This window comes from Sciurus vulgaris, assembly GCF_902686455.1.
Source record: "Sciurus vulgaris genome assembly, chromosome: 12".
Classification (NCBI taxonomy): Eukaryota; Metazoa; Chordata; class Mammalia; order Rodentia; family Sciuridae; genus Sciurus; species Sciurus vulgaris.
This window is the reverse complement of record NC_136473.1, coordinates 580,805-605,027: the sequence shown is the minus strand read 5'-3', so window position 1 is coordinate 605,027 and position 24,223 is coordinate 580,805. Positions and strand designations below refer to the sequence as shown.

The 24,223-nt window shown below is 63.7% G+C and overlaps 1 protein-coding gene across 1 annotated transcript in view; it reads left to right on the top strand.

The window, feature by feature from the left end:
* The window catches only part of PGBD5 (piggyBac transposable element derived 5), a 140,637-nt gene that overhangs the window by 31,568 nt on the left and 84,846 nt on the right, over positions 1–24,223 (top strand). The window contains exons 2-7 of the mRNA XM_079107636.1: positions 1,997–2,424; positions 7,472–7,606; positions 12,847–13,027; positions 14,476–14,673; positions 18,250–18,355; positions 19,099–19,654. Of these exons, the coding sequence (XP_078963762.1) occupies positions 1,997–2,424; positions 7,472–7,606; positions 12,847–13,027; positions 14,476–14,673; positions 18,250–18,355; positions 19,099–19,294 (1,244 nt within the window). The 3' untranslated portion in view covers positions 19,295–19,654. The remainder of the gene's footprint in view (positions 1–1,996; positions 2,425–7,471; positions 7,607–12,846; positions 13,028–14,475; positions 14,674–18,249; positions 18,356–19,098; positions 19,655–24,223) is intronic.

The window sequence follows — 24,223 nt, the reverse complement described above, 5'->3', positions numbered from 1 at the left end:
CAGGAGCTCAGCGTCTCAGGGGCCGTGGGGGCTGCTCGTGAACCAGGACCAGACGGAGAGCCACCTCCGGTGTCTGTGCGCCGTCGGGCTGGGACTGTGGCGTGACCTCAGCACGCGGCCGGGAGGCACGAGCACCTGGAAGGGGCGTAGGCAGAGGACTCGCTGCGCCTCAGCCTGACGCGGCTCTCTCGGTGCCGGCCTTCCTCCTCCCCCGCTGCTGCCGAGTGCCCTGCGGCCCACCTGTGCCCTGGCCACCACTGGCCGTGTGCTGCTGGGCACGGGGTCTGCGGCCGCCTGTCCACGCCGTGGTGGGCGGAGCCAGCTTGGGGTGGTGTGGCTCTGTGGGCGTCCGCTCCTCTGTAGCATGTAGTCTGCATGGGGGCACCGGGCCTGGCCGTCAGTGGGCCTGCGCAGGGGCCACCCAGAGTCCCCGGCAGCGCTGGCCCTCAGGTGGCGTGGTGCTGTGCTGGGCGTCACGGGCAGCCCTTCGTGGTCTCGCGTGACAGCCTTTGCAGCACGTTCTGCGGGCAGAGCCGGGGCAGGGAGAGGTGGAGGTCCCCACCACCGTGCAGGTGGCCGGGAGGACACGTTGTGGCTCCCTGCCCGCCCATCGCAGGCCCTGGACTGACGCCTGCACTCTGAGTTTGGCTGCAGGGAACTTGTTTCTCGGAGGCTGTGTAAACTGGAGGTGAAGAGGGCGGGCGCGGAGATCCGGCTGCCACTAGAACCGCCGCGCAGGGAGCAGGCAGGCGCCACTTGGGCTGCCTCCAGTTTCTGCTCACTGCTGGCCCTCTGTGAGGAGAACCGCATGCCCCGCTCCTCGCACATGCATGCCACGTGCACACGTGTGGCCCCCACTAAAGACACTTCCGTGTGTGGGACTTCCACGTACGGTGGAGCAACACTGGTCATGTCTTTCAGTGGAAGCCAGACTTTACACTCTGCTCCCATCCAGGACCGGCGAGGTGTGGTTCCGTCCCCTTGAAGCCCACAGACTGTAACCCCATGGGCCTGGGCGTGGTGGCAGCCCAGACCGCGCTCCGTGGCCTGGGTGTGGAGGCGGCCCACAGACCGTGCTCCGTGGCCTGGGTGTGGAGGCGGCCCACAGACTGTGGCTCCGTGGCCTGGGTGTGGAGGCGGCCCGCAGACTGTGGCTTCGTGGCCTGGGTGTGGAGGCGGCCCGCAGACCGTGCTCCGTGGCCTGGGTGTGGAGGCGGCCCACAGACTGTGGCTCCATGGCCTGGGTGTGGAGGCGGCCCATAGACTGGCTCCGTGGCCTGGGTGTGGAGGCGGCCCGCAGACTGTGGCTTCGTGGCCTGGGTGTGGAGGCGGCCCACAGACTGTGGCTTCGTGGCCTGGGTGTGGAGGCGGCCCACAGACTGTGGCTTCGTGGCCTGGGTGCCGTGGCAGCCACACCCATAGTGTGGCTATCTTCAGGGCACAGGTTGATCTGTGTTTCCTGAGGGCCTCTCAGGATGGTGAGCTAGGGAGTCGGTGTGTGTGACACCGACCAGGTTGGAGGCTTTTTAACATCACATTGGCAAAATCTGGCCGACCGGCCCCTTTGGATGGCTCACTAGTGAGCTCGTGGGCCGTGCTGGGCATGCCTGGCGAGGTGCCCTTTCCTGGAGGGTGCTTGTCCTTGGTGGAAATGGCTCATCCACAGAGCTACCCTGACTCACCAGGCATGAAGCCAGAAAGCCACTTGACCCCACCTGTGCCGTCACAGCCTCCCCCCCATGCCCCCTCGTGCGCATCCTCTCCGGGTTGTGGGCCCATGGGTACTGGGGTGCTGCCATGTTCCAGGAAGGAGCTGGGTGGACATCCTGCCATGAGGTTGGAGGCTGGGAGGAGGGGCAGCAGGGCCATGGCCTCCTGGGGCACAGCGTCCAGCTCCTCCTGGAGGGAGAGGGCCAGGGCTGGCCCACAGCTGTCCTTCCTGCTCCGGGGCCATGGGGTCACAGGCGCGAACACATGGCCTATCTTTGGATTTCAGGTCCCACCCGGAAGATGCCCCCCAGCGCCAGTGCCATGGACTTCTTCCAGCTCTTCGTCCCCGACAACGTGCTCAAGAACATGGTGGTGCAGACCAACATGTACGCCAAGAAGTTCCAGGAGCGGTTTGGCAGTGATGGCGCCTGGGCCGAGGTGACGCTGGCCGAGATGAAGGCCTTCCTGGGCTACGTGATCTCCACCAGCGTCTCCCACTGCGAGTCTGTCCTCAGCATCTGGAGCGGCGGCTTCTACAGCAACCGCAGCCTGGCCCTGGCCATGAGCCAGGCCCGCTTCGAGAAGATCCTCAAGTACTTCCACGTCGTGGCCTTCCGCTCCAGCCAGGCCACGCACGGGCTCTACAAGGTTCAGCCCTTCCTCGACTCCCTGCAGAGTGGCTTCGACGCAGCCTTCAGGCCGTCCCAAACCCAGGTGAGGCTGGCAGGCCTCGGCCGGCTGCCCTAGCACCCCGTCTGTGCCTGGCTGGTGGCGGGACTTGGGTTCTTTCCTGCCCCCCCAGGTCTTTGGTCCCCTCTGCTTTCCTCCGATCCCTTGACCCTGCCACCAGCTTTGGGTGGTGGAGGACGGGGGCCAGTCGGAGCTCGCTCCTTGCTCCAGGGCCAGCGTCCCTCCCGCCGTTCCTCCAGCAGGGTGCTCTGCAGGGCCAGCGTCCTCTCCTGCCCGCTCTGAACACGTGCCTGCTGGCGCTGCAGAGTGCTGCACACCAGGGTAGTACAGGGAGTGGGCGGGCCTGCAGCAGTTCTTCAGTTCCAGGGCACAGAGGTGCCCAGGGCCTCTAGGCCATTCCAGGGCCAGAGATTCTGGACAATTTTTGTAGAGCCCAGGCCCCTCTGGTGTGGCTCCCAGTCACCATTCCCACATTCCCAGGAGAGGGTACATGTGGCTATCCTTAGCTGCTGAGCCTCCCCTCCTGGTGTGCGCCTGTGCCTGTGAGCCAGGGCCTCCCTCCTGGTGTGCGCCTGTGCCTGTGAGCCAGGGCCTCCCTCCTGGTGTGCGCCTGTGCCTGTGAGCCAGGGCCTCCCTCCTGGTGTGCGCCTGTGCCTGTGAGCCAGGGCCTCCCTCCTGATGTGCACCTGTGCCTGTGGCCATCACACCTAGAGTGAGACAGACTCAGGATCTTTCTTGGCATAGCTTTCCTGGTCCATGAGATTGAGGTGGTCAGGTAGGCGGGGTCAGCGTCCATCACAGCGGTGCAGTCTAGCTTTAGAGTGTGGCTGGACATTGAAAGTGGCTTGCCAGGTGAGCCCCTTGCCTGGGCTGTTTTGTGTGGAAGCGGTGCCTCCTCCCTTCTGGTGCAGAGCCTCACTGACTGTGTTCTGTGCCTTCCTTGAAGGGCCTCCAACAACACTACTCCTGAAGGTCTCTTCTGGAGCTCCTCCCCAGCTCTGTCGACCCATGCTGCCCCTGGTGGAGGCCGTGGGCCTTTTTCAGGTCTGTGGGGACCTGAAAATGACCTGAATAGCTCCCCTGCTATTCTGGAACCTGCTGGATACCTTGAGGTGGCCAGGTGTTTGGGAATGTTTTCTGTCCTCTGCTTCATAGATTTATCCATTCCCACCAGGCCAGCATTCCTCAGATCCTGTTGCTAAGCCCCTCCCACAATGGCCAGGCACCCAAATCACCCACCTGCCTGACAGTAAGTGCAGGCTTTTAGGGACACAGCACGGTCTTGTCCTCAGCCTGCAGGGCCTGGCACACAGTTTCTTATGCCACTGAACACTTGCTTGGTTGAACTAGGCGAGAGACGTGTTAGTTGCACACTGGGGAACAGAAGCCCCATTCTGACTGTCCTGGGCCGGATGTGTCTCAGGAACTCCTGGGGACGGCTGTGGGCCTACCAGGTCCCCACAGCGCTCAGGAATCCAGCATCCAGCCCCTTGGGTGGCTGATGTGTGGCAGCCTGAGGGCAGAGTTGCCAGGGACCCTCTGGCTGCACGTCTAGGCGAGCCTCAGGCATGGTGGTGCTCACATCTGTTGCTGTGTGCCGATCCTGCGACCCCGTGTATCCTGGAACTGCAGGCTCACCTGCATGGTGAACACTACGCCCCCGGACGCTGCAGGGCCCTGAGGGAACCTGGGATCATGGAGGAGGCAGCCCTGGGCCTGGCAGCCCGAGGGCGGCCCCACAGGCTTTGGGAGCCCTGAGCAGGCAGCGGCGGGACTGCAGCCACCAAACGGGTGTCCCAGGAAGCAGCTCGCCCCTTAGCCTACAGCTGCGGACAGGCCTGGCACCAGGGGCAGGGCACCCAGAGGCTCCCCCGTTCTGCACTCATGTCTCTACTGCTTCTGGTGGAAGCCTGTCAATCACATCCTTTGTTTTTCTTTTTTTCTTTTTTTCCTTTGTGTGACGTTTTGGCCTCTGTTTCTGTGGAGTCAGGCTTCCTTTCCGTCATCATGTTGAGCTCAGCATCCCTGTTTGTTGGTCAGAATCCCAGCAGGGGATGGGGCATGTGTGGAAGAGTTGGAGAGCCCAGAGCCCAGGGACCGTGGGTGACAGGCCCGGAGTCGGAGGGACCGTGGGTGACAGACCTGGAGTCGGAGGGACCGTGGGTGACAGACCTGGAGTCGGAGGGACCGTGGGTGACAGACCCGGAGTCGGAGGGACCGTGGGTGACAGGCCCGGAGTCGGAGGGACCGTGGGTGACAGGCCCGGAGTCGGAGGGACCGTGGGTGACAGACCTGGAGTCGGAGGGACCGTGGGTGACAGGCCCGGAGTCGGAGGGACCGTGGGTGACAGACCTGGAGTCGTGTTGGGAAGCCCCGCTTGCTTGTGATTGGGAGCCTGGGCCACCCCCGGCAGGGCTGGGCACTGGGCAGCAGAGGGCGGGGGCCTGGAGGATCAGCGTGTTCATAAGAGCTTGGCTCCGGGCCCCAGCACAGCAGAAGACATGGGCCAGACAAGGGTACTGGGCACTTCCTAATGCTGGGCACAAGGCAAGGCTGGTCAGGGGTCTGCCCGCGTCAGGGAGGCCTGATGAGTGGGCCCAGTTTGTAGGCAGGGGCCGGCCCCGTCCCAGGAGGCGCAGTCCAGCAATGACGTGTGTTGGACGAGGAACGTGGCTGGCCCTTGGTGTCCTGGGGGGTTTCCTAGAGTCACCAGGCCCCTCCTGCCCCCCAATGGAGCACACAGGGTGCCCCAGGGTGCTTCTGTGTCGACCACCAGCCCAAGCCATGTCCTGCTTGGGTCCTGCATTTGTGGTCCTGAGACCCTCCACCGTGGCTGGGGAAGCCAGAGGCTTCGGAGTGCAGCCCCAGCCTGTGCCCCTGGGCTCTAGAAGGCCATGGAGAAGCACTGACCCGAGTGAGTCCTGGCGTCTTCCTGCCTGCCTCAGGGCCCATGTTTGTGACCAGCTGGAAGGGAATACTTCTGACCTCTGGTCAGCAGTGGGGACTGATCTGCTGCAGATTCCCGGGTAGTCGTGACTGCTGCCTCCTGCCGCCTGACTCCACCCTAAGCACCACAGGCCCAGCCCAAGCACGGCCTTTGACAGGTTTGCAGAGCAGCCCCAGGGGACCCCATCGTGACCGGAGCAGTGTGTGCCCTGGCCTATGTGGCATCCAGACGCAAATACAAAATGGGACATGCTACGTTTTCTCAAAACCAGAGCCAGTAGTCAGAGATCCCCAGGGTTGTGCACAGGTAAATGGACGCCTGTCCTTCTGCACCATGCATGCTGTCCAGCACACCCAGAGTGTGCCTTTGCATGCGGAGGTCCTGGAGATGGCACCGCACAAAGGCCGCAGCCTGCCCTGGGGGAGAGGGGACTCGTGGCATGCATATTTCCTGCTTCGGGCGCCTGTGCCCGTGCTGGACTTCATACTGAGCCACACATGGGTCCCTTGTTGACAGAAACGGGGTCACGAGGCTCGGGTGCAGGGTGTCACACACGTTGTGCCTCGGGTGCCTGCCTGCTTGCTGAGCAGGAGGGCGGTTCTGTGTCCGGGTCAGAGCGCTGAGCACCTGGATGGGGAGCGCAGGCTGCAGGCCTCCGTGCCTCCCTCCCTCCCGCCTGCCTCCCACCACGCTGTCCATGTGTGTTTCCTTCCAAACGGCTTTGGATCTTTCACGAGTCGTGAAGAGCCAGTCATGTGAGGGCCCGGGAGGCTGCAGCCAGGGGAGGGACCAGGAGCAGGGGCTGGACCAGGCTGGATGCCTGTCCCTGTGCTTCCCACAGCAGAGCCAGCAGACGGGGCGGCCCCATTTTAAGTGCAATTCCAGGTAACGGGAGAGAGGAAGGGCACCGTGCGGTTCCAGGGGTGAGCACCCCATTCCTGGTCAGGTGGTGCTCTGATGGCACCAGGGACTCGGGAAACACATGGTGTCCGGTGCTGCCTCAGATCTCCTGGGTCAGAACCCACACTTTGGCAAGTCCCTGGGTGACTTTTGTTGAAAGTGTTCCTGTAATGGCCAAGTCGTATTTTAGACTGCTGTGTTCTCTGTGGATCTTGTCAATTCTGCTGTTGTGGCCCAGACACAGCTATAGATGACAGGCAAAAGAACAAACATGGCTGGGTTCCAATAAAACTTTATTTACAAAAGCAGATGGTGGGCCAGACTGGGCTGTACCTTGCTGACCTGGACCCACGGCATTGCAGAGTGCTCCTGTCAGAGCCTGCACCCTGTATTCTAGTTAACCACAGACACGTGTTCTGATTCACAATCAATTCTGAAATAGCACCAGGGAGAAAAGCATAGCTCACCCCAGAATCTGCCCGAAAGCCTCCAAGACGCTGTAGCTTGAAGAAGCAATGCTCCACACCACTTGGGGCGACTTCATTTTATCTCTTACTGAAAAAGCCCTTAACCGTGTCATGAAGCAGCTGACACAGTTCACGTGAAGTCAGTCTAACTGCCCAGGGATGCTCTGCAGGACACGGCCCTGGCACGTGACCAGGGGCCATGCCTTGTATCGGGGTGGCAGGGAACCAGGCCCTCCGAGGCACACCTTGAAAGGGGTGGGTCGGCCTGGGCAGCGGAGGCCGCAGGTGACGGGAGAGCTGTCCTGAGACCCTACTGAGGGTGGTGGCATGAGACCCCACGCCCAGCCTCAGCACCCAGAGAAGCCAAAGAAAGCGTGTGTTTTTCCTTTGTTTCTCCCGGGGTGGAAGTCGGATCCGTGGGTATAAGATAGACGTTTGTGCATTTGACTGTGAGAGAGACGTCCTCAGCCACGGAGCTGCCTGTGGTGACAGGGCATCCTGGCAAGGAGGCAGGCACCCTGCACTGGACGTGTCCAGCCAGGGGCCGGAGGACCTGCAGTAACTACCCCGCGGACAAGCGTCTTCCTTTCGGGTTTGTGTCCAGGCCCAGCTTGCTGCTGCGTCCCCTCGGACGCAGTTTGGGATATGGAGACTGCATCAGAGAAGTCAAGCGACCTGGCTGAGCCGCGCAGCCCGCCAGGGCAGGCGGGAGCTGAGCTCACGCTGCTGCCCTGGGAACTTCTGTTCTCCCTGGCAGGTGCTACACGAACCCCTGATCGACGAGGACCCCGTGTTCATCGCCACGTGCACGGAGCGTGAGCTGCGAAAGAGGAAAAAGCGGAAATTCAGCCTCTGGGTCCGGCAGTGCTCGTCCACCGGCTTCATCGTCCAGGTGGGCCGTGCTGGGTGGTGTGCTCACAGCGCCCCTGCTGCCCAGGGCTGGCTCCTCCAAAGGTCCGAGGAGGCCTTCCCGGTCCCGAGGAGGCCTTCTGCACAGGCCACCAACAACCCGCTGGCGAAACTGGCCTTTCTGGGCGCGTGCACGTGTCACTGGCCCTTTGGGCCTGATGGCGATGTGGCATGTGTTCCAGAGGAGGTGGCGTCAGACGCCAGCGGCTGGGAGCCAGGGGCATGCAGAGGGGGCAGCAGGCTGGAGACCAGGGGCAGCTCTGAGGTTAAGCCCCTGGTGACAGGGCTGGTTCCTCCTGTGAGCTCCCGTCAGGCTGCTGGCCCCTGGTAGCTGACCCCACATTTGCTACCCCGCATGGCTGCAGACCCAGGGCCCAGCTGCGGGTGCCCGCCTGTCCCTCTGTCCCGAGCTAGGACTGGTAGGAAGAGTTAGCTGGGCGTGTCCGCACCACCCCCACTCCAGAGCCACGCCCAGGAAGGGCACAGCTCCTGGGGACGTCCTCCAGCAGAGGGTGGGTGCTGGCTTTTTTCTGCAGGTCTGGGGCCCACAAGTGGCCAGGCCTGGGTCTCAATGGGCTCTACGTATGCACAGGTGTCCGGCAGTGACCAGAGTGGACCTGTCCCAGGGCAGGCTTCACTCGCCTGCAGCAGGCAGCCGGGCCTTGTGCCCTCGCCCCCAGGCCCCTGCAGTGACACCCTGTTGTGTGTGTGGCACTGGGTGCGTCCCGTGTGGACAGTGCCCACTCCCTCAGGGAGTCTGCAGCCTGTGGGTCCTGCCCACACCCCCCTCTGGTTGGCACTGTGCTCACCCTGAGCCCGAATATGAGCTGCGCCCTGGGCCTAGCCAGGGACGCTGCTGATCCACAGCACGTGGTGCGGTGCCGGCGCTACAGACACGGGCTTGGGATGGTCCAGCTGTCAGTGTGTGTCCAGAGCCCGTGGCCCAGCAGCATCCCCGTGGAGCCCCGCCCAGCGGCCCCCATGCGCTGCCTTGCTCTCCAAGGGGTCAGTCTTACCAGTCAGGAAGTCCCAGAAACGGACAAGGCGCGTTTCTGAAGGTGCGTTGCTCTGCACCTGGTGGAGGAAGTCCGGTCTCCGCACCTGAGGCCCGCGCCTTTCCCAGCGTTTACGCCCTGTGTGTGCAACCTGGGAGCCGTCTCCGCCTCCAGGTGGCCTGTTGGAGCACTTGGGTCCAGAGTGACCCTTGATCACCTCATTGTGGTGAGCCGGCCGTGCTGGAGGCTCAGGGTCGCCCAGAGAAGCTGCAGGCTGCTTCTCCTAAACAAAGGAGGAAAGTTCTCGATGTGGTAAGAAATGAAACTCGAGATCTTCGGTAGGAACAAGCGTACCTGTGGGGTTGCGAGGAAGGAAACAGATGCTCTCCCCTTTTGCTGTTGTGCCTCAAACTGCAAAAATCATGGCCACCGCGTGTGGCCAGATACAGGTCCAGTAGCACCCATGGCTCCGGGCACGCGCTGGGGCCTTGGAGCAACCTGTGCGTGAGGTGCGCCTGTGTGCAGCATCCCTTCCGTGTGCTGGCTGAGGTGCATGCAGGGCTTTGTCCCCACACACCAGGAGAGCAGGGCCCAAGCAGCCAAGGGTCTTGCGCGTCAATCACAAGAGCCAGTGACAGCTCGCCCGCCTGCCACCGTCCGGCCTCCGTCTCCACTCCCCTCCGGAGCAGATAGGTCTGACTCACGTGGTTTTCCCGAGGGCGACCCTCTGCCTCGCCCTTCAGGGGCACAGGTGCACGCGCTGGCTGGGTTCCCTAGCCCTCCGCCAGCTCCTGGCACCGTGGGTGTGAAAGGCACCAGGTTCACGTCCCCAGACGTGCCGTGTGCTGGCAGCAGGGGAACCTGACCCTGCGCCGTTCTGAAGAGGAGAGCAGGCGGGGTTCCCTGGCCCTCCCGGCGGTGCCCGGGCTCTGCCCAGCAACAGGAGAGTAGAGTGTCGGCCAAGGCGTCTGGACCTGGGTCCGGCGGCTGCTGCAGTCAGACCCAGTGCTCTCGGCAGCCACCGGGGAGAGGACTTGGCCCTGCTTCCCGGGTCTGGGGCGCGCTGGAAGTAGGGCCAGCCGAATGCCATGCGGTAAGTGGCTCCTGAAGCACTGCCGCGCGGCCTTCGCCCTGGGAGTCCTTCGGTCACAGGGTCAGCAGCACCCGCACAGCATAGCAGTAACAGCCTTCCCACCTTGAAATCCACGTTTTCAAAAGTGAACGTGCGGCGGCCATGCTGTGATCCCAGCAGCTGTGGAGGCGGAGGCCGCAGGATGGCAAGTTTGAGGCCAGCCTCAGCAACTTAGCAAAGCCCCGCCTCAAAAAAACAAAAAGGACTGGGACGAGGCTCACTGCGAGAGCGCCCTGGGTTCATCCCCAGCACCGCGTGTGCACGCGTGGGAAGACACAGGAGCAAGAGAAACTCGTCCAGGAAAAGCGAACAGCTTGACATCCAAAAGGGACGAGTCCTGCCCTGAAGAGGCTTGCTGGCCACTCTGCACGGGCAGTCAAACATCCTTGCAGACTGTGATTGGCGATTACTTGACCAGCCTTCAACTTGCGATCCTCCTACCTCAGCCTCCCCAGTTCTGGGATCACAGGTGTGCACAGCAAGATCCCACTTCTTCAGAAGCAGACGGGCGTGCTTTGTTGCTGGGGCAGATGCTGCCGTAGAGAGCACACCAGGAAGGAGTGCGTGCCTCCGGGAGGCTGTGGTCTCCACCTGACCAGTTCTTCAGGAGACTTCAGTATGGACAGGACCGCGCACCGTGTCCTGGGGATGACACCTGGAGCGGCTCCCCGCCCAGGGGACTATGAGGTCCTCAGTTGAAACCGTGGGGAGGTGGACCCAGAGGTCACCAGGGGCTCGGAGTAGCCAGACTTCCCAGCACCACCCAGGCGACTCCCCGAACCCTGCCCCATGCCACGACAGCAGCAGCCGCAGCTGCCCACTGCTTACGCGCAGACCCTGCTCCGCTCACCCCGGAGCGCACCACAGCACTGACAGGCGTCCTGGGCTCTTGCTGTGTCGCCTCTGGCCAAAGGGTGCTTCCTGGTAAGACAGGAGGCCCCGGCTGTGCCCCTGGCCCTGCAGCCACACCCGTGGGCAGAGAAGGACTGCGGCTGGGGCTCCATCAGCCTGCTGCTGCTGGACACCCGCCCTGCCTGCCCCCGGGCCTTGGCCCTGGGTGCATGGAGCAGGAGGCCCGCCTGACTCCACAGCTCATTGTCCCCAGTCCTGTGGGCGTGCAGTCACCATGGTCGCAGACTCGGCCCTGCAGATACTGCTGGTGCCAAGTACCCCGTGGCTAATGCGACAGGCAGCTGCTTCTACCGTCGTATTCAGTATGTCCTTTCCTGGTTAAATGGATTGGCGGTTGAGACCAAAAGCAGAAGTCCTGGCACGTCTGTGATCACAACAGACACATGGCCACACGGAGCAGCCGAGGCCAGACCAGCGCAGCTGAGCACCCTGCTGGTGCCATCTCTGGGCTCGCCACTGCTCTCCGGGGAACATGGTGCTATGGCTGTGGCACCCTCCGCAGTGACTGAGCCCTGTCCACCTGCGTGCAGCCTGGTCAGCTGCTCACACCTGTGCTGACCTGAGGCGCCTCCATGCTGCTCTCCCTGGTGGCTGTCTTGAGGTCCCCACAAGGCCAGGCCTCGCCACGTGGGTGCCAGGTCAGGAGGGTTGGCCCACGTTTGCGTGGAAGTGCTTCATGCCCGTGTCTCCAGTGAGCAGCGTGGACGCCACCCCGCTCTGCTTCAGGGGCCCTCGGCTTCCTGCCGTGGTCTCCGGAGCTCCGCTGGCTGCGTGGGGTGCCCTCCAGGAGTGCTGTGGAGGGTTTGAGGTTAAATGCGTTCAGGTTTTAACCTAGTTCAAGGCAGGAGTCCAGGAAGCCCGGGTACGCAGGGCCAGAGCCAGCGGCCGTTCTTCCTGGCAGAGGCTGGTTAGTGCGAGAGGCCTTGGTCTGAGGCAGTAGCTCTGCCGCTGGCCGTGAGGGCAGAGGGACCGTGTGGTAGGGAACAGCCAGGTCCCTCCATCCTGCTGCCGCCAGAAACAGAAATGCCCGAAAGATGCCGTCAGCCCCAGATGGGACACACCAGAGGCGCTCCGACTTCAGCCTCGGGTGACCCGGAGCAGGAAAGGCAGCCGTGCTGTGCGCAGACTTTGCCTGGGGAGCCGCCGCAACAGAACAGCACCTTCAGCCACTGAGCCGGCGGTCAGGGAGCGACCCCAGGCCGGAGTACCTTCAAAGCCGAGTGCAGATGAACAGCGCCCGAGCTGGGGTCAAGGCAGGGGTCGCCTGCCGGGGAAGACCCGAGCCGTGTGCCATCCTGGGGGCCAGGCCATCCAGCCCACGCTCCTCGTCCGGCGTTGGCGTCTCTGGAATGGTCGCACCAAGCCGCGTCCCTGCATCCCGCCCCAGGAGGGTCCTCGACCTCTGTTAGGACCTCAGCCTGTGCGTTTGCAAGTGACGCCCCAGAGCCGCTGGAGGGTGGGTCCTGCGTGGCGCTGGGTTCTCTGCCTGGGCCCTGTTTCTGGGTGGCATGGTGGCATTCTGCCTGGCTCAGCCACTCAGTGATCCTGTGTCCCAGTCGAGGTCACTGCTGCCCTTGGAGGTCAGCGTGCCTCTGGAGTGGGCAGGCACAGGGCAGTGATGGGGACCGTGAGTGGTGGTCCAGAGGCCCTGGAAACGCTCCAGAGGAGGCTGTGCCCTGGTGGAGGCTGCCGTCAGTCCCCCACCAGGGAGCTCTTCTGGCCGGGCCACCAGCAGGACGGGCCGTTCCCAAAGCTGCTGTTGTGGACCCTTTGGGCTAAGCCTGGAAGGAGCGTGGACAGTCGATGGTCCTCAGCCTGCCCATCCTTCCCGCTGCTCCTGGGCCTCTGCTGGCCCTCTGACTCCATCCCATCCCCTAACTCAAGAGTGGCCTTCACTCTTGTTTCTGGTGAACGTCAGCCACGCTGTGCCTCAGAACGGGGACGGTGCCTGTGTCCACATTAGCCTCAGGTTCAGAGCTGTAGCTGCTGGGCTTCCCCACCCTGACCCCCTACACCAAAGTCTTAGGCTGAGTCACCAGCTCCTGGGGCTGCAGGTGACCCAGGGCCACAGAGACACTTGGGGTGGGGGTTGCCTCAGCTCCAGCCTAGAGACCTGGAGTCCCTGCAGCTTTGGGCTCTGGCCTGCTGTTGCCCTGCATGCATGGACCTCTGGTGTTGTTACAGATTTACGTCCACCTGAAGGAAGGCGGGGGCCCAGATGGCCTGGATGCACTGAAGAACAAGCCTCAGCTGCACAGCATGGTGGCCAGGAGCCTGTGCCGCAGCGCAGCCGGCAAGAACTACATCATCTTCACGGGGCCCAGCATCACCAGCCTGACCCTCTTTGAAGAGTTTGAGAAGCAAGGTTCGTCCAGCGGTGGTCCAGCCAGCCCCACCTCCCCTCCAGGGGGGCGCATGGAGGGTCAGTGTGCAGAGTGCAGGCCACGGGCTGCCAGGCAAGGGGAACGGGCTCCTCCCTGTACCTCCCTGTGCCTGGCCCCTGTGGGGCACTGATGACCTCAGGTGCAGGCCTGAGTCCCAGGTGCAGAGTCTGGAAGGCTCCTGAGCACACCCACCATCTCCAAGCTGCCCTCCCAGCTGGCAGATGAGCACTGTGTGGACAGGGACGATCACTGGGCCTCCGTGCCTTAGACTCCGGGTGCAGGATGCTTGGTTCGTTCGGGCACAGACTCGGCCAGCCTCCCTGGCTCAGGTAGAGGTGGGGCTGCAGGAGGAGGAGGTCTGCACCAGGCCAGGGAGCCCTGTGGACGACTGCACTGGCCTTGGCCTGGACTGTGTTTGGGCTTCAGGTTCAGGCAGCTCAGGGGAGGCACACAAGGGGCCCACTTGGGCACAGCGCTGCTAGAATCAGTGTTGTTCAGCCACAGCACAGATGTCTGGCTTTAAAACTGGGCCCTCTTGAGTCGGGTGGGCAAACGACTTGCATCCTGGGCTTCTGCTGCCAGGGAGGTGCAGCAGCTGCCTGGCCCCTGCTGGGCTCTGGTAAGAGTGAGCGGCAGGGCTGAGAAGGGCGGGAGGGAGAGTGGCAGGAGACCCGGCCCCGAGGGGCAGCCACTGTGGAGGAGCGTGCTGCTGCTGTTCCCGGAGGGCGACAGCTGGGCTGCCTGGCGTGAGCTCTGAGCGCCCGGGACAGAGGGGCAGCTGCCTGGCTTGCCTCCGCCTGCTGCGCGGAGTGGGGCGGGCCCAGAGCACTTGGGGTGAAGGTCTGGGTGGGACCAGTGCTGGGCAGAAGCAGGCTCCTGCGGGTGGCAGGGGTGCAGAGCGTGTTCCTGGCCGCCGGGCTGCTTCCGGGTGCTGGAAGGGTCCCCAGTAGGGACCCAACAGGGTGGGCTTAGAACCTCCCAGACCTGCAGACCTCGTGCCACTTTTGGAAACTCCTCACAGGGCTGCGTGCACTTCCTCTGCAGCAGGGGGCACACTGGGGGTCACTGGTGGCTGTGCCAGCCCCAGAGCTGACTGCAGTGGTCGGGGCAGCAGTCCCTCTGCACGGCCTTGCCATGTTCGTCCTCCCAGCGTGACGGCCTTGGCCTGGAGGACTGGTGGAGCCTCCTTTCCTTCTGACGTGCTGGGGTAACCCAAGTGCAGAGGCAGATGGGGCACAGGCTCAGCACTGCACCAGGCCCGCGGGTACTCCATGGACAGGGCGCTGTTGTGGGCCAACGGGTTGCTTGTTGCGGCCTGCCCTGCAGTCTCAGCAGATGTCCTCACAAAGTCCCTGGGAGGCAGGCGGCAGAGGCCAGGCCCCAGCTGGTCTCTCGGGGCACCTGCGCGAGTGTGCCTCTCTCCCACCAGAGATCTACTGCTGCGGCCTGCTCAGCTCCCGGAAGAGCGACTGCACGGGCCTTCCGCCGTCCATGCTGACCAACCCAGCCACACCGCCGGCCCGTGGCCAGCACCAGATCAAGATGAAGGGGAACATGTCCCTGATCTGCTGGTACAACAAAGGGCACTTCCGCTTCCTGACCAACGCCTACTCCCCTATGCAGCAAGGTGAGCCGCTGGGAGGGTGCAGCGGGGTGGGGCAAGGGCTCAGCTGGCCCCGGGTCACGGGGAAGTAGGACAGATGAGGCTGGACACCTGAGGACTCTCAGGAAGCAGGTTTTTTAAGCTGCAGCGGTCCCCAGGGGCTCATGCCTGAAAACCTCTGAACCCCGGGTCTGGAAGTTTGTTCACATTCATACTCCATGGGGCTACAGCCAGCCAGTGCCACAGCACTTAGGCTGTGTCCCATGTTCCCAGGTCAGGCAGAGGTTCCACAGGTTTGCACCAAGAAAACAAGCAGTAGCTTTTCACAGCAAGCTCTCTCGAGACAGAGTCCACCACAGGGTGTTTACAAGAAAGAGGAAGCTTCAGCCCACACTGACAGCTCTGCAGAGCTCCTGCGAGATCTTGTGACGCTCTTTGTAAAATCTTGCTGACAAGAAGCTTGATTATGGTGGGTCCCTGGTCAAGCTTGACTGTGATGGGCCCCTGGAGAGGCTTGGTTATGGTGGGTCCCTGGACAAGCTTGACCATGGTGGGTCCCTAGACAGGCTTGGTCATGGTGGGTCCCTGGACAAGCTTGGTCGTGGAGGGACCTGGACAGGCTTGGTCATGGAGGGTCCTGGACAGGCTTGGTCGTGGTGGGTCCCTGGACAGGCTTGGTCATGGAGGATCCTGGACAGGCTTGGTCGTGGAGAGTCCTGGACAGGCTTGGTCGTGGAGGATCCTGGACAGGCTTGGTCATGGAGGGTCCTGGACAGGCTTGGTCATGGAGGGTCCTGGATAGGCTTGGTTGTGGTGGGTCCCTGGACAAGCTTGACCGTGGTGGGGATCCTTGGAGAAGCTTGATCATGGTTGGCCCCTGTGATGGGGTACCTGGGTTGCATTGGTGGTGCATGGGGTGCATCCAGGTTGTCCTCAGCTGCGCTGCAGCTGTCAGGAGGCAGCATGGGAGGGAGCTTCCTGAGCAGAAGCTCAGTCTGGCCAGCTGGGACATGGGGTTGCAGGTGACTTGAGCAGTCCATCACCCAGCTGTGCACACGGCGTGGTGGCTGGCCACATCCAAGTGGCATCGGCAGGATCACTGTGTCATTGGCGTTTGTAACAAACCTTGGAGGTTTCCAGGTGTCTGCTGGGTAATCGGTCTACCTCTAGCAAGGGCCTCCACTAGCCAGGAGGCTTCCCTGGACGCTGCCCAGGAAAAGCACTGCTAAACTCCTGGAAAGAGAAGGGCCAGTACGGGAACCTGTGACTGGGTGCCCATGTGGCGTTGCTCACATGGTCTGTGTGAGGTGGCATAAGCCTGCCCCGCGCTGGGGCACGGGCGTGTGTCGGCGTGAGCCCGCCCCGCGCTGGGGCACGGGTGTGTGTCGGCGTGAGCCCACCCCGCTCTGGGGCACGGGTGTGTTCACGGGTGCTGTTAGTGTCCCTGCCCTCCGCTGTGACCTGGGGAGGGACTGTGGTCTGGGGACTCAGTGTAGGGGCTGGGGCTTTGTGCCCGGCTGGTGTCAGGGCATCCAAAGCTGCTCCAGGGCTGAGTCCATTTTGGAGGGAGAGAGGCGCTGGGCCTGACCCTGAGGCCACACTGCACCGGTGTGGGGAGTGGCAGCTGTATCCACTGTCCCCAAGGGCCACGGGAATGAATGCTCTGGGGGCCTGGGGCAGCCTGGGTGGAACGTAGGATGAAGAGCCAAGGGTGGCCTCCTGTCAGACCTGGCTCAGGCAAGGAGCACCTGGACGTGAAGACGAGGAAGCTGGTGGGGACCCTGCGCAGCTGAGGCACAGTGGTTGCTCAGCCTGGCCGCAGAGTCCAGTTCAGATGGCCCGAAGTCCGAAGCCTCGACTCCCTCAAGCATCCCAAGGAGCAGGCCAAGCCGCTTGGTCGGGGGCTCTGGGCCCTGGAGGGCCCCAATGCGGGGCTGGTGGGCTGGGCCGGCTCCTGCCCTGGAAGTGGCTTTCCCGTCCACACCGAGGGCTGTTCCTCTTAAGGAATGGGAAGTTTTCTTCCTGGTGTCCCCAATACTGGGGTCAAAGACACCTGGCCTGCGTGCCCCACGCCCACCTCTGCCCTCTTCCTGAGCTGCTCAGGCTGCCCATTGTGGTCATCATGACTTCGGGCAGGACGTGAGGTCCTCTGGGGTCACTTCCCTGGTGACTCTTAATGCTTGTGCGGGGCCTTTGCTATGAGGACTGCAGTGCCACCAGGCCCTGGTGGCGTGTGGCCACAGGTGGGACCTGCTCGGGGCACGGCCAAGGGGACCCACGTTCTTCCAGCTGCACTGACACCCTTTCTTCTTTGTAAAGCCTGTGACTCGGGCCAGTGCCCGGGCTGCTGGTGGTCGTCTTAAAGGCCCCTTCACTCCCGCGCAGCTTTTCTGAGGACGTGTTTGTCTTTTTCTCATGAAACCCGAGAGCAGATTCTCTCCGTGCGTTTCCCTTTGGTTTGTGACCCGCACTTTGAAGGTCTCGTTGTTCCCACAAAGGCAGACCTGCTGCCCCGTCCTGCCTGGGGCTGGAGGCCTCCTCCCACCGAGGCGGCTGCACTCTTCACCTTTCGCAGCCTGGGCGGCCTCTGTGGGGTCACGTGGCCAGGTGCCCTCTCTGCCCCTCGAGCACGGCAGAAGGCGCCTCTCCTGTCCCTCTGCCGCCCGGATGGGGTCTGGAGCCTCGTGAGCTTGGAGGCTGCTGCTCAGCTGTCTTATTCTGGCCCTTCATGAGTGGGTTTCTGGCCACAGAAGACACGGCTAGGTCTGCGTGGCCCAGGGTCAGTCTTTCTCAGGAGCCAGGGACCGTCCCAGCCTCTGGCTTTCTGAGTTTCCTGTCTCCCCACCCAAGCGGGCATCTGTGTCCACTTGAGACCAAGCTTTCCCAAGGCCAGTCTGTCATCCCTGGGGTGAGGACAGGGGCTCCTGCAGGGCTGTGGACCTGTGGAGACAGGTGTGCGGAGGGGCGGCAGGCCATGGACCCTTCTCAAGGCCTCCGTCCAGGACACAGCGGCCTTGCTGGGGGTAGGCGCCAGCCCAGCCTGGGCCGCCTCTTCTCCTTGCCTGGAAGGAGCCACACCCCAAAGTCCTGTCAGCCCACGGGGATGTGCCACCTTCACGTGGCCTTCGTTTGCTCGACCCGCTGGGTTTCACAGTTCTCTGAACTCATTCCTTGAAGACACGCCACAGAGGCCCGAGCCAGGACCTCACCACGCGGCGAGCAACGCGTGGAGGCTGCAGGGGCGGCTCGCTGCCAGCAGAGCAGGCACACGGGGAGTTTGGCAGCATCTGGGCAGCAGATGTGGAAGGACACACGGGCCTCGGTGGGTCTCAGCCTCGCCGATGGCGTCTGAACCCCGCCATGCCCGGGGGTGCCCCGGTGTGTTCCACTGCCGTGAGCCCCTCTGTTCCCGTGGGTGCCCTGGGTGTGTTCTACCTGCTGTAGAAGGAAGGGGTGGCCACGGCTGACTAGCAGCTGCAGTGGGCTCCATCCTTCCCCAGGGCCCGGAGTCCTGGGCGGTGCAGTGGTCAGGCCTGGGATGGAGTGAGCCGACACCAGCCCAGGAGGTGTGTGGACGGCACTGAGAGTGTGTTCCCGCAGGGGTCATCATCAAGAGGAGGAGCGGGGAGGTGCCCTGCCCGCTGGCCGTGGAGGCCTTCGCCGCCCACCTCAGCTACATCTGCAGATACGATGACAAGTACAGCAGGTGCGTGTGGCAGGCAGGTGGGCGTTCAAGGCCAGGGCCTCCTCCAGTCGCCAGAGGCTAGTCTCGGGGAGGGCTTTCGCTGGGCACAATGCTGGAGCCAGGACACTGGAGCGTGTGACACCCTGAATGTCCTGGGCATGTGTGTGACCTTCAGCACCTGGTGGCCAGGCTGGTGGACATCTGCTGGGCCCTGTCAGGGCAACATATCTTCTGGCCTTTGCTTGGCGGGAAGATGAAGCATGGCCCGGGGTGTCTGGAACGTTCACCCACTCCCTGCTGGCCTCTAACAAGTCCGTGGGACCCGCTCTGGGCCTGGCACCTGGCCGCGTTCCAGCAGTGGGGAGAGGTTGGCATCTGTCCAGCTTGGCTGCCTGCCTGTGCCAGGCTCAGATGCCTCAGAACCAGGGCGCAGAGGCAACCTTGCAGACAGCAGGTGGCACCCGCAGGGGGGTGCGGGGAGGAGCGGCGTCCCCAGGGTGAGCCCCAGGGCCAGCGGATTGCCTGAGAGGCAGTAACCCCACTGCAGGCCTTGGAGCCGAGGGGCCGCGGAGCAGCCTAGAGAGGGTCCTTTGCAGCAGGAGGCGCAGCGGGGCTCAGTCCTCGGCACTGCGCAGCCGGGCGGTCTGTCCATGCGCAGAGTCCAGGGATGAGGCCCCAGGCTGGAGCGGGCCCGCCCGCAGGAGGGGCCGGCCTCAGGCTGGGCGGCCCCGGCCCTGCTCAGCCTGCTCTGCCCCTGCCCTCAGGTACTTCATCTCCCACAAGCCGAGCAAGACCTGGCAGCAGGTGTTCTGGTTCGCCATCAGCATCGCCATCAACAACGCCTACATCCTGTACAAAATGTCGGACGCTTACCACGTGAAGAGGTACAGCCGGGCGCAGTTTGGAGAGAGACTGGTGAGGGAGCTGCTGGGCCTGGAGGACCCGTCGCCCGCCCCCTGAGGCCCGCCCAGGCGGCGGGCAGAGGGGAGCCGCCCGTCAGGGGCCTGTGGTGAGGTTTGCTATCAGAGGCGGGCGTCCTCCCACGGGCAGCCCCGATGAGCCCAGCTGTCCCGAGACCCTGGAGCCCGCAAGGCTGTGGCACTGTGCCTGCCAACCAAGGCCGATCGGGAGCCTGGCAGGTGGAGAAGAGCTGACGCTGGGCACTTCATCATGGCGAGCAGGGAGACGGCCGAGCAGGAGGACGACGGAGGCCTGGGGAGGCGGGCGTCCCAGCCTCGGCCTTCCGTGGGCAGCTTGGTGCCACGAGGCACAGTGGGGCAGGCGCTGCTGCCTGTGCTGTGGGCTGGGCCAGGGACCCCAGTGGCTGGCCGCCGAGGTGGCGCTGTTTTATTTTGGATCTCTTCAGGTTATTTTCTTACTGTTGCTTAAGGTCTACTGTAAAGGGAGGTGCCACTCTTCCCGCCGCACCCCTTGCATGATCAGCGTGTCTGTGCCTGTGGCGGGAGCGCTGCTGGCTCCCAGGACACTGCGCAGGCCACCGAGGGCCGGGAGCCTGCTGGCTGTCACGCCCCTCACTGCAGAATCACTTGTTCTGGAACACGTGGCTGCTGAGGGCCCGTGCCCACTGTCCTTCCTGGTGGTGTGACCGTCACTGCTCTGCATGAGCCCTGACGGGGACAACCTAGGGGGCGTGATGGACACAGGCTGCCTTCCTGGCCACGCCCAAGGCCAGGGGCTTCTCCACGGAGGCCTCCGCCCAGGGCAGGCCGAGCCTCCAGGCAGCAGGAGCAGGCGTGGGGATGCGCCGCCGCGTTCACCCTGGTGGGCCGACGTGCGGCACACTCCCCAGCCCATGTCACCTAGCACCTGTCACGGTGGCCACCCTCACCCTGCGGTTCAAATTCGATGCCACGGGCCGTAGGCCAAATCCTAGACCATCTCCAGCACCTCTGCCACCCTTGGGTTGGACTGAAAGCACTTTTACCACGTGGAGAAATATATTTTTAATTTGTGATGCTTTTCTACCAGGTCCACTCTTTCGAGTTAACGTGTTTCCAACACTTAGGGAGACGAACGAAAGCCGATGAATTTTCTTTTCTGTCCAAACAAGTAAAAAAAAAAAATAAATAAAAGTCTATTTAGATGTTGATCAATTGTGAACATGTGGATTTGTTTCAAAGGTCAGGATCACACCGCTGTCCTCCTGTATGGTCTGGTCCTGGCATCCTGGACCCCTGTGATGGCGGTCTGAGTGCAGGGGCCCCTCACCTGGCGTTCCCGTTACCTGACAAACTGCGACCCGGAAGTACTAGCTGGAAGACTCCAGGAAGGGAGCAGTTTCAGAGTTTTAAGCTGCCAGCCTGACAGCAGGTCCTGCTCCCCTTGCCAGTCTGTCACGGTGCCCAGCAGGAGCTGCACTTACCACACGGAGGGCCAGGTGCTTCCAGGCCCCCACTGTGTCTTGGAGTGTGGCCCTGGATGAGGGGCCAGTGGCCACGTCCTGCTGCACTGGTCTGGCGGGGCAGGCCCTGGGCAGGTCCCCGAGTCTGTTCCTGCAGACTCAGAGGTGGGTTTTCTCCTTCCAGTTCTCCAGACCTGCTCTCCCACTCACCAGCACCTCCCTGGGCCGCAGAGGGAGCGTGTGCACCTCTAGTGGGAGAGAAGCCTGGGGTTCAGCGCAGGCCATGGGCCAGCGACCCGGGCCCCTCGCTTAGTCCCCAGCCAGAGTGGCTCGTCCCCATCACACAGACAAGCCTGATTGCTGTGCTCAAGCCGTGTCCAGGCCTGACTCCACCCTACAAGAGGCAATGACCAGTTAGGTGTCCACACAGAAAACAAAGGGAGGGGCAGCTGAAAAGACCAGGGTGATGTGCATGGGGGGCACTGGCCCAGGAGGGTACTGGCCACTCGCCTCTGGCCGTCCTGGTCCCTCTGGCTGTAGTCAGACCTGGGCCACGTGGGGAGCGACAGGTACGTATCCGGGGGAAGCTGGGCATATAGGGCTTGGCACTGCCCAGCCTGGGATGTGCCCTCGGAGGTGGGAGGTGGCCCAGCCCATCTGTGGGCTTCGGCAGGATAGCCCCGAGGGAAGTACTATTCCTACCTAAGAAGCCGCAGAGCCAGGAAGCAGAGCCTTGGTCCAGCTGCTGGGCAGATGCCCACGCCAGGGCCATAAAGACCCCCAGGAGCCCCACCCGAGTCCCCTCTGCCCTCAGTGCAGGGCCCCACTCACCCGGGGGCCTGAGGCAAGGGATTGGGCAGCGCCTGGCTCTGGGGCCCCCTTGCCCCTGGCTGCCCTCCAGCACCCAGCTGAGACCTCGGGGCGGCATGCTCTGCACGTGGCCCTCAGGGACTCGAAGCCCAGGGTGCTGCCAGGACCTGGGCTCTGAGGTGGGGCCACAACCTGCAGCAGGCCTTTACCTAGGTGGAGCGGCTGAGCCGAGCCGAGCGGGGCTCTCCAGCCCTGGCCAGCGGGCGCTGGCTGCGTGCCGCCTCTCCGGCCAGGCTGGCTGGGCCACGCAGTTGGGGTGCTGCTTGGGGCTCTCGTGGTCCCTCGCCGGGTGACGGGGGAAGGGTGGGGTCTGGGGCGGCCACGCCTGGGGATCCTTGGGGCTCGTGGCGAAGGAAGGGGCAGGGCAGGCGAGGGGCGAGGGCCAGGTGGAAGCGGACGGCCTCACTGGGGCCCCCAGGCACAGCCGGCGTCCTTGGCCCAGGACAAGTCCTCAGAGGAGACGGCATGGGAGCCGTCTTCACGACCCAAGGGTCCCTGTAAAATGAGGTGGCTGACCCCTTCCAGGGCGGGCACCTCCTCCGGGGGGACAGAGACAGACACGTGCTGCTCTGCCCGAACAGGAAGGGAGGCGTTTGACGACAGGGCGCAGGCGCCTGGATTTCCTGAGCCCAGACCAGCGTTCAGATCTCCACTCTGCAGCCCCTGCAGCCCCGTACCGTCCTCCACCTCCGGGGACCCAGACCTTCCCTCTGGTGTGGAGCCCTGGCCTGGGCAGCCTCCCTCCCGTACACCACGGGCAGGTCCTTGGGGCCGGGACCCTCCCCTCCACAGCAGCAGGGTGGGACGGGGCCTGTGTGGAAGCCTTGCTGAGGACCGAGGCACCAGGAAACAGCCGCTTCCACAGGAGGGGGACGACCACCAGAGGGGAGCAGGAGGCAGGCCCCTTCCAGGCCCCGCCTGCTGAGCTGGCCACATGGCCCGTGGCCCAGGCCTCTGGGCTGCCAGCCCTTGCTGTTTGGCTGCAGTGCCGTCCTCGAGCTTGTTGGGCTTACAGCTCCAGTCCAGGCTCGGGGCAGAGCAGAGCGCGTGGCAGACCCCACCAAGGGCTGGAGGGTGTCCCTGCCCCATTCTGCTCGCGTGGCAGCACCACCCCAGAGCCTCACACGGGGTCAGAGGTCAACCTCTGAAGCTTGGGGGCCCCAAGTCCAAGCACTGCAGGGCACAGGAACACTCAGGAAGTCAAGCAGCCACACAGGCTGGGTGAGGACTCCAGGGCAAGGGGCTTTGGCTCACTGAGAGCGGCCAGCGCTGCTTTGCCATCAAGGACGGCCAAGCAGAGGAGACAATACCCAGGGTCTCACGTGGTCAAAGCACCCTCAGCAGAACCGCTCGAGGGGAGGGCTGGGCCGGGCATTTCAGGGCACAAGGGACCCGTGTGGCCCGGAGGGTGGGTGTGGGGTCTCCTGGGAAAGGCCGGGTGCCGAGGAACCCACTGGATAGAGATCTGCCAACAGAAGCACCTCGCGGCCAGGAGCCCACGATCCTGTCCAGAGGCCACAGGGAGGGAGCAGGGCCCACCTGGTTAAAACTTCTGCCTAAAGGTGAGTCTGGGCTGAGGTTCTGGCCCACAGAGGTAACCAACAGGGCTGCCTGGACAGGAAGCTGTGGCTGCCGGGCCACGTCTCTGTCCACCTGCCCGTCCCAGCCACCAGAAAAACTGGTAAGGAGGTCGTTCTGTCTCCAGGACTCCTCCCTGGTTGCCTCGGGGAGACCAGGAGGTGGTGTGACCCCCACACCAGGAGCCACACAGGTCAGCATGCTCCTGGAGAAACAGGAGGGCATGCTTTCCAAGTGCGAGGGGCTGCAGGGGTGGAGGCGGGACATCCAGCCACTGCAGAGTTCACCTCCGCTGTCAATCACCTCCCAGCCAATGCCAGCGCCTCCTCTGAGATGCAGCCTTTTGCAGTCTGGGCAGCAGAGGGCGGCTGTGCATGCCCAGCTGCCCTCAGGAGGAGGCCCGGGAGGCAGACAGGGCCAGGACACCGGGAGGTGTCCGCAGGCAAGGCATCTGGGCTGGGTCCAGCGGCAGGACTGTGGAGAGGGCTGCAGGGCCCCAGTTCGTCCTCCAGCCACTGCCTCCTGGGGCTTCTGGGGACATTCCCCGGGGCTGCTGCCCTAGAAGCACACGTCTAGCAGTGGAGAAACATGCCCAGCAAGCAGGGCAGCCTCGGCCACTGGGAAGCAGGTGGCGGAGCGGCGGGGTCAGCCCAGCCAGCAGCCAGGACACAGCAAGGCTGGTCAGCCCTGCTGCCAGTCATGGGCAACACAGTGCTCCCCGGGCCCAGGCTAGGACCCAGGGTCTGCAGCCAGGCTTGTGGTCGCCCACCTCACCCTCCGCTCAACGGGGTGGTGTGGACAAGTGACTGGTGAGCCGCCAGAGCTGCTCAGACGGGAGCCCAAGTGCTTGGTGGTGGCAGCAGCCCCGGCCAGGCTGGCAGCCCTTCCCTCCCCTGGAAAACCACCCGCCTCACGATGCCCCTGCTGCCAGCAGCCCGCATCCGTGGCCACGTGGCAGGCGGCGGCCTGGAGGGCAAGGGGCTGGGTCTGACCCCAGAGAGCTCCCCACATCCGCCTGCTGGTACTGGGCCTCCAAGGGCAGCGGAACAGTCTGCCACATGAGCGTTCCCCACATGGAC